Below are 9565 nucleotides of genomic sequence, written 5' to 3' on the forward strand. Positions count from 1 at the left end.
ACAATTTGATTTCAACTCACCAATAAAATGAATGGAAACCAATTGCTGCTATCATGGTAGGGGAAACACAGTTAAACCATATATAACACCTCTGCATGCTTAGGAGTATCTAATTGTTATTTTAGTCACAAACTGTGCTTGGTGGCATATCCCCACCTACAGTGCAGGAAATATGATAAATATTTCAGTGCCTTGATGTGTTACTGGGTAGTAGATTGTGCTGGATAAGCAAAATGGCCTTTTCTCAAGTACAAAACTATTTACCGTGGTGCAATACATTTACATTCTTTCTGATGCAGAAGTGAGCATGTTATTACAACTCAATCCTTCCAGACAGTTCTACCTTTTCTGTGAGCACACAGAAGTGCTCTGGTTTAATCCTATTACATGTCAAGCACAAAGGGAGATAAGAGGTTTATGTTTGGGTTTCTTACCGACTGAGGCTACCTCCCTCGGGACACTGGCAGAGATTCACATTTAGTTATTTTGATACTGGTGCTGACACTGGTTCTTACAGCTGCAACAGCACCTACTGTAATGTATCGAAAATAAAAACATACTGATAATAGGACTCCCTGAGAAGAGTGAGGAGGCACTGACGATGAATGAAGACCAGGTGAATGACAAAATCCAGAGATGGGTAAGTCAGCAAAATAGAGTATCGCAAGCTAGCTGAGGCAATCATGCTCATGATCACCTTTCATCACAATTGTGTGGGCTTAATCACAGAAGCTAAGAAATCATTCACAACACAACCACTTTGGTAGGGTGGCATCATAATGAAAAAGAACTGGTTGAATTGTGTCTCATGCCATTTTCCTTCCTACATAAAAGTACTCCTTAGCTACAAAAACAAATTAAATATATTAAGTAATTAATAGAGTAATTAATTGATTTTTTTAGTTCAAAAATTGATACTGTCAAATGTTTTCAGATGATGAAAGCAACATGATATTTAATCATTTTCTTTTCTGTATTTAGCGGGACACTCCAGAAGAAGATCTGAAGCCAGAGGACTACCAAGAGCTCAAGAATTTGGGATCTGCCTGCCTCAGTGAGGGCAAGAGTACACTACTACTGAAATTCATTCAGGACAAGAAAAACCAGGTGTTTATGCTGCACCACTAACAGACACACATCTGACAGACAGACATCTGCTCTATCTGCTAACCTGAGCAAGGATTGTCACACTTCGCAAATATGAAGTGACAGTGGATTGGCAGCATTAATCTGTCATACTGGACTAAAAGCACATGCACAGCCACACCACTGCCTCCTGACAACAACTGCCACATATTGACTGAAGCAAACAGCAGCAGCCATGTGTCTGCTACCCAACTATGCTATACATTAACATGCAGTCACTACTCTGTGCCTGCTGGCCTCTTGACCTGAAGATGTGGGGAGCAAACAAGCAGATATTCAGTCAGACTTCTCGCTCCACTGATAACCCTCTTCAATATGCACTCCTCTAAGTGCCCTTGGTTGTCCACTCTCTCAACGCTTCACAGTTATTTGCAGTGTACATTTAGCAGGTTGTACCATTTTCTACTACTTCCTCATTCGGAGGCAAGAATAACCTCAAGGGATTCAGATGATTATCAAATGACTAATCTCTGGCTTTCTACATGGGTGTAAAGAATAAATGGATGGAGATAAAGGTGGTGCAGAGCAACAATATTTCTATTCATGTACTGATAGTAATGGGATTTGCATCCCTATAACAAATTCATTAAATGCTGATGTTTCCTCAACTTTTCAAAGTCAGAACAATGTAGCATCATCAAAACTGGGTTTGTATAACGGTTTCCTAAAAAGGGTTTATATAAAGGTTTCCTAAAAATAATGTTATTTGGTACTTAGATGAAAATAGTGACCATGTTCATTTGGTACACATTTGAAAAAATTAATTGTAATTAGTTGGTACCAAATTACATAGTTATCTTTAAGCAACACTAATTGGAAATTAAACCCATGACTGACGATGCTCATGATTAAAGCAGCAGCATGTTGTGATGGTACATTAACCCGATCCTGCAGACACCAGCGGGTGCTGGAAATGTATCTCCTGAGATACATACATGTATCTACAACATTCATAAAAGCTGCCTCTCAAACACAGGTTCTTCTAGCACCTATGACAATGCGCCTTTTTTCAGACTGTAAGATCACACTTTGAGCCACAGGTAGTCTATTTCTCAATGCAAGTGTGAAACTGCAGCTGTTGCATGCACTTATTGATGGAGTGACACACGCAAGAGGAAAGAAAGGGCCTGACAAACCTGCTGCAACAGAGTCAGTTTTTGAGGTTGCTGATGTACAACAAACAAACAACATGCTTTTTCTTGCACCCATAGGGGATCGTGAAGTCTATGGGTTGTGTTCTCTTGGTACCTCTTGTAACTGAATTAGTTAAAAAGGAGAAGAGCCTAGATTGTTGCCAGACTGCCATCACAAATTTGACTAGGGTAGGTACAAACAATCTATTTATATAATGAGGCATCCTTCCTATACATCAGGTTAAAAGATTGATTTCTTGTTAAGACTTGCAGGCCTGAGGAGCTCCTGCAAAATCTGCTTGCACTAATTAATAACACTGATCCAGGTGTCATTTCTGAGACCATCACAGCTCTTTTTCCACATCTTCAAACAGGTACTATAATGTGAATCATAATGTATTGTGCCTATATGACATATAATAAGTGCATAACATATCAAGACTTGATAAGATCTGACAACTATCAAGCTACTGTATGGTCAAAATTACATATTCATATTTGCTTGCTTGCTTCGAACTGGAAGAAAGCTCTTTACAGAGAGCACTGAAAAGTCATACATCTATTTGTAATGACTGATGTCTGAGACATTATGAACTAATGCAATTTACATCCACTCTTATAACCCAGATATTCCCTAAACAAATCATATTTACACCATGATATTACTTATTAAAACTTCTACTTTATGGACCTGCAGACGGAGTCAGGGCGATATTATATTTATGGTTAAGCATGCAGTTTAAAAAATGCTATTTGGCTCTCCCCTAATTAAGAACATTGTGTCTTGAACAGTGCTGCTTCAGCTGGATGAGAAAAGGGCAGCCAGTGTGGGCTTGGCTCTGTCTGCCGTGCAGAAACAGTTGTCCCGGCTGCCGGTGCCTTATAACCAGCAGCAAGAGAATGATGATGAGTATGGTCTGTGTCGCTCCTGCACCGCCTTGGCTGAATTTGCAAAATGTTTTGTAGAAAAAGTGAAGAGGAAAGATGTAAACTATGTTACCACCCCTGAAGAGGAGGAGCTAAGGGTTGAGCTTCTCAAGTTGTATGTTTCTGTTTTTATTTACTTTATATTACTTTTATCTATCGATCTATCTATTTTTATTTTTTATATAGTACTTCTTACATTCTATATTCAAGTCCTTAATGATAACACATATTAACACTTTTACAACACTTCGTAACACTTAGCATTCTACATATCACATTATCAACATTGTAGGTGAAACTTTCATGACAAATGTTTGAGGATCAATTTTTCTTTGCAGCTGCATGAGGAGCTTGCGAGAGCCTTTGCTAGATGCTGAATTAAACAAAGACAGGCAATCTGTACTTTGGCACTTTGCAACAAAGTTAATGGTAAGAGCAAAGTCTTTTTCCTTGTCAATCAATAGAAAAGCAGAAACATAGCAGATTATTCCTGTCTTAGGTTTTTCTAAAGATCAGTTTCCCAATTTAATCCTACAGGTTATACTACATGCAATCCAAGAGTCCCTGTCAGAGATCCTGTTGTTTAACTCTCTGAGGAAAAGAACTCAGATGGACAACACTGAGTCTAAGGAATCAAGAGCATGTCTGGCTTATATACTGTTTGTCCAACTCATCACCATAGACAGCTTTCCAGCAGTGTTCAGGTTAAATGAGAAGCTATTATGTGATGATGCATATTTACTGACACATACACAGTAGGAGTCAGCATTCATAACTGTACTGTACAAACTATTTACACTGTCCTTTTTTCCTGCTGCTCCAGTCCTGTATTTGTTCTTCAGTGTAATATGGAATATATCAGCCAACTGCTTAGCAGGTAAGCTGTCAATCCAACAATGCAAATGTTACATGTTTGTGGTGGTGCTGGAGCGAGGGAGGGAAGAAGGAGAGGTAGGACCCTAATGCAGAACCAAAAAGAGCTTTATTCCTCCTGGGATCAGCAGGGCAAGGGAAAAAACACAAAAAGCAGAGCGAAATGAAACGGGAAACTGAGAAAAGCCGAATGGAATGGTAACACATACATAACCATCGAACATACAAATAATTGCAATAGGCAATAATGCTTCCGCAAACACAAAAGGAAGCGGGGACGTATTTATAGAAGCAAGAACAAAAAGTAATAGAACCCAGGTGAAATTGGTTAGGATTGATTAACTCAAAGCGTGAAGCTGCCGGGGACCAGTGCAGGTGGAAAGAGGAAGTCTTTTCAGTGTACAAGGTCCCGGCAGGAAGTCCCAAAGGGGAACCATTGCAGCAAACATGGTTACAGTTCGAAAAAGCATTATTTCTTCTCAATTGCAATAATATGTGGTCTTGTTTCTTCGACAGCAAAAAGGAATCACACTTGCTCAAAGGACTGGTAAGGATGCGTCAATATACAGTACATTGTGAACAGAAAACTAAGGTAGTTTTCCTTAGACATGACTGTGTCTTATCAATCAGGCACTCTGTGCAAAAAGTTTGGAGAGTGTGCCTGACAACAGCCTTCCAGTGAGTCTACTGGGCCTGAAGAGTTTTCATAGTGTACCGCAGGTAAGACGAGCATGACATCAGCCTCAGTTTCACCAAGCACTTACTTTCCAGGCTGTTGAGACTTTCGTCTTACAAAAACAAGAACAAAAACAAAACAAAAACCAAAAAAGATAGACTGTTGGTAATGCTAAATAAGTATTGGACTATTTCGCTTTTAAAAACATTTCCTGTTATTTGGGCTCTGGGCCTATGCCAGTAAGTTAATTTAAATGCTGTATGCTGACATCAATATAGAAAGCAGAGTGCAGGAAATATACTGAAGTGTTTTAACATATCATAGAGTGCACAATATTTAAGAGTTTACACGTATTTGGACATGGAAATTATGTATTTTTTAAGAAGGTATCCAACTGCAGATTTTGGCAAACCAGCCACCTTTAATATCTCTGCAACATACTTTTGCTTTATACTTTTGCTTTTTTAAACCACATTATTATGGTCACTTGCATGATCACCTCTTTACTAAAAGCCAAACTCAAACTAAGCCAACTCTACTGTTAATCAACACCGAGCCATATGTGAGCTGTTTTGGGCATGAACTAACTTTGACACAACACATGGCTGATCAAAACAAACTTAATAGAATTGGCCCCAATCACTTTTGAACCCTTGCAATATAGAAACTAGATGTTTAAATGGTTATATCGTGCACACAGTTCTTTCTATCCCGATGTAAACCTACTAAAATTAAAGCTAAAACTTGACACTTTAATGCAGTGACTATTATTTTATTCCAAATTGAATGTGCTGAATTGCAGAGCCTGAGAGATTTTTAAAAAATGTGTATCTCTCCAAATACTTAAGGGTTGACACTATTAAACTACTTTTGAATAATTAGTGACTTGTGGCTTGTAATCACAGAACCTGCAGCAAGTTCTCACTGACTGCCCAATACAACACTTGGTGAGTACACAAACATCCTTGACAAGAGCAATATAGTCTACATCTGTGATACTGTGAATTACATGATTTTGTGGATTTTCTTGTGATTACTTCTTCAGAGAGAATCAGGACTGCAGGTTTTCCAGAATTTCATCAATAAATTGGATGCTGAAGCAAAGCACAAGTTTTTTAGGTGAGAATTGTCAAAGAAAAACAAAAAAGATTTATGAAAATGCCTGTCTAAACAAACAAAGTTACTATGTCATGCTGAAAACCTTAAGATTTTTTTGTGCATTTTCATGACATACACTTTGCTGATTGTGCTTTCTATCCGAGAATAGTTTAAACAATAATATATAGCATAATACTATGTTGTTGTTATTTGTTATTATCTTATACTGACAAACTATTCAAATTAACAACCATTTCCTTTTGCAGGGTCATGTTAAAAACCAGCAACCATGCAGGACTAGCAAGTTATATAGTAAAGAACATCAAGAATCAAGTAGATTTTTCCATGAAGGTGAGATTAAAGATGATAGATGAGGGTATAGTTGCATGACTATTTCTTTAGAAAGTCTGAAAAAACTCCTGGCTCAGGCACAGTTTGATCTAATCATTTTATCTGTTTAATCTATAATAATGCTCCTCTAGGTAGGTAACACCAATAAATGGTTTATGGGCGAGGACTTTCTCATGTTGTTGGGACTGGCGTTACATTTGCCACAAGGGGCTGAGACAGATTTGCTTAACAACATGGACAGGTGAGTAACATTAAGAGGATTTTAACATAAGAACAGGCCAGCTCATTTGTTATTTTTCAGTTTGCATTAGACAACATCCATTAACTAAAGACAACATATTCAGTATTGCAGTCTAGAAAAAGTTTAACTGTCCGATTGTCTGAAACAAAGTCTACACAGTCATCAATATCAGGTTTTCAAATCCTGAACAGAAATTTCAACAAATCACACACTCTGTCCCTATTTGTGTATTTATATTGTATTGAAATATACTGAGAACCATACATTACCTTCACCCTGGGATTCATAAACTATGGGATAAATGAATGTAGATTTAATTAATTTTAAATTTTGATCTAATTAACTTATGGGCCTCTGTGGAAATTTGCATGTTTTACAAACCACTATCAACATTCTCAAAATATGGCTTTCCAGCAGAGGTTCACTGACAAAGGTTTGGAAATGTGAGCTCTAGGATACTTTTGTGAAGCTGAGTGAGGCATGAAACAATGTCTTGTTTTTGTTCATCCAGGATAATCGAGAGCCTGAATCTTCTACGCTATCTGGTCATCAGAGACAAAAAACTAAGAAGCAATGTAAGTCAGTCTAATTTAAGAGTGTCCATCATCTTCTGCTGGGCAGATTGGTTAATACTTCTCCCACCTACAGAAAGATATGTGGGAAGAGTTGTGCAGGATCAAGGATGAGTATCTAAAAATGCTGCGTGTGTGTATCGGCATATCAAGAACATATTATTCTGCTGAGCTACAGGCCCTAAGGGAAGATCAAAAGCTTAAGGCAAAAGGTAGGTGTGTAACAAAATGGCATTGAAATAACCTTGCACAATGGTACAACAGTTTGTTTTCATACTGTGACATCTCACCGTTGCCCTCTCCCAGAAGCCAGAGATGCTGCAAGACTCACCACATTAGTTGAAGGTATAAGAGTGAAGAAAGCATCTAATATGTCCACCGAGGTCCAGCACCAGGTATAAAATATTTGTCTTATTCAAAAAAAACTCTGACTTTAGCCTCTGTAGGACCAGCAAGTTGACTGTTTTTATGTCCCTCAGGTGTTGCAATGCGCTTTGGTGACATTTGACCTGATGGAGAGCCTTATAGTCCGTATTGAAGAGATCACAGAGGAAAAGTTCAAGATACCAAACTAAAGATTGCTTGTGTTGAAATGTCAGTTCATACACTTAGTTCTTACATTGAGTTATTTTTCTGAACTCTGATGAATTTATTTACTGTTTGACCAATTAAAAAAAACACAGGAATGCATTAAACTGCAAACATTTCTATGTGAAAGTCAGATTTAGAGATGTAAAAAAGAACAAACTGTAGTGATACTGCATGCTGAAACTTTTTTTTTTTACCTTAGCTTTAGTATGTTGTATCAGAAAAGACTTGTACTGGTTAGTTTTAACAAAATAACACAGGGGTTTGGAGAAATGTGCTGGATCACCTGCTGAGCTTTATAGTGTGTCTCTCAGCATCTCCCACACAGGACTGCTTTCAATGATGTGAGCCCGAGCCAGAGACATCCGGTCACGTATAGTGTCTACATGGGGCTTACTGGTGGCCTGCGCACACATGATCCTTAGCTTACTTCAAAGAGTCTTCAGGGAATAACAGCATGTCTGCTTTCAATCAAGATTATCAAATAATTTTTGTGCACTGCCTTTATTGTTACCTTGGCAATTGTCAACATCCCTTTGACAACCTCAGCATTGTTTCGCACAGGCAGGATCCTGAGATTGCTGCAGAAGAATCTGAAAGACAAGGACTTTGTCAGAAATAAGAATTGCTGGACAAAAAATTGAAGCCTCAGAGTTGCACAGTGCCGACATGTATAAAATCAGAATCCTTACTACAGGATTAGATGAAAACACAGCCATATATATATATATTTTTTTTTTTACCTGCGTTGAATTTCTGATAAAATTTCAAATTCCTTCTTCCCATTAAAAGGAGAATACAGAAGTAGGAAGCTGTTGCGGTGTATTTGCACAAACTTCTTTATCCTCTCCATGAGACCCGATTCCTCACAACGCTCCGGGAGGTCTTGAGGGTAAACCAGAAGAAATGCCGTACCTAGTTATAAATGGAACCAGTTACTGTCAACCATGTAATTCACCTGTGTGTGGAAGACTAACTAAAGGTTTATCTCACAAGAGAAAATACAAAGGGTTTTACCTGACAGAGGAAAAATAAAGGCACCGGGCACAACACTGTCTGAAAATCTGATTCGGTGCTGCTGCGCGCTGAGCATCTTGTTTGCGTCATGGTTCTGGTCAAAATAAACATAAAAAATAAGCATTGCTTCTAAAGTTACATAAATATCATCTTCCGTCCGTTATTAACCTAACGTACATTATGTGTTTTTGTCTTAGCTAGACGGTTAGCGAAATGATATTTTCACTGTTTGAGCACAGCACCTGAAAGCAAACGGGTGAAGTGTTTGAAAGCTAAGAGTTCAACCCTAACCTGAAGCGACGTGCTGATTATAATCGTTGTTTTCCACTGAGGAATCGGTTCCTTGTGCGCTGCCATTAGCTAGTTAGGTTAGTTAGTGGCCGCTGAGACACAGCAAAAGACAAATGTGGCGCTAACGATGAGACCGTCTCACTGACCGTTGGCTCCGTGCATCAGGGCACTCGCGCAACATTCGCACGTGTCAATCGCCTCTGTATCCTAAACGCATCACGAGTCAGTTTGGTCATCCGGCCGCGAGAGGCCGCTGTGGGATCATCTAACAGCACTTTATGACTCTCCTTACATGGAATGGCTTGTTTTTAAAGACAACCAGCGGTTAAAAGCACATTTTCCACAGCTGAGTGTGTCCAGTTAAAAGATAATATTATGTCATAGTATTTACACCTGTGGATATCCTAAAAGTAATGAAGAGAACGCTGAGAACTCCACTGTTAATTAACGTTATTAAATACACCTGTGCAGAAATATAAAAAATGTAGTAAACTGAAATCTAAATCAGTACAATAGATCTGTGTCCTCTACATCAGGATATAGAAGAACCTTTTTTTTTTTTTTCAGAAACAAAACTTTATTTCAATATGACACTAAATGCAGGGCAGTAGGCCGGTATTATTTTTCCTGAAGAAACTTTAGTCAACCATGA

The 9565-nt window shown here is 38.4% G+C and overlaps 2 protein-coding genes across 2 annotated transcripts; one reads left to right on the forward strand and one right to left on the reverse strand.

Moving 5' to 3' along the window:
* Positions 1-464: 464 nt before the first annotated feature.
* LOC113129278 (glomulin-like) lies at positions 465-7793 on the forward strand. Its single transcript, XM_026305181.1, has 18 exons — positions 465-640; positions 982-1107; positions 2358-2468; positions 2545-2653; positions 3072-3321; positions 3545-3635; positions 3744-3910; positions 4030-4083; positions 4596-4626; positions 4710-4799; positions 5661-5702; positions 5801-5874; positions 6120-6204; positions 6336-6445; positions 6957-7020; positions 7094-7229; positions 7324-7412; positions 7497-7793. The coding sequence occupies exons 1-18, from the start codon at positions 602-604 to the stop codon at positions 7590-7592; spliced, it is 1764 nt and encodes a 587-aa protein (XP_026160966.1). The 5' UTR covers positions 465-601; the 3' UTR covers positions 7593-7793.
* A 10-nt stretch (positions 7794-7803) lies between these two features.
* On the reverse strand, positions 7804-9051 carry c4h1orf146 (chromosome 4 C1orf146 homolog). The gene is made up of 5 exons (XM_026305182.1): positions 8914-9051; positions 8623-8716; positions 8349-8520; positions 8120-8198; positions 7804-8009 (listed from the first exon to the last, which is right to left on the reverse strand). The coding sequence occupies exons 1-5, from the start codon at positions 8977-8979 to the stop codon at positions 7902-7904; spliced, it is 519 nt and encodes a 172-aa protein (XP_026160967.1). The 5' UTR covers positions 8980-9051; the 3' UTR covers positions 7804-7901.
* Positions 9052-9565: the final 514 nt, after the last annotated feature.

Source organism: Mastacembelus armatus, chromosome 4 (genome assembly GCF_900324485.2).
Source record: "Mastacembelus armatus chromosome 4, fMasArm1.2, whole genome shotgun sequence".
NCBI classification, from domain to species: Eukaryota; Metazoa; Chordata; class Actinopteri; order Synbranchiformes; family Mastacembelidae; genus Mastacembelus; species Mastacembelus armatus.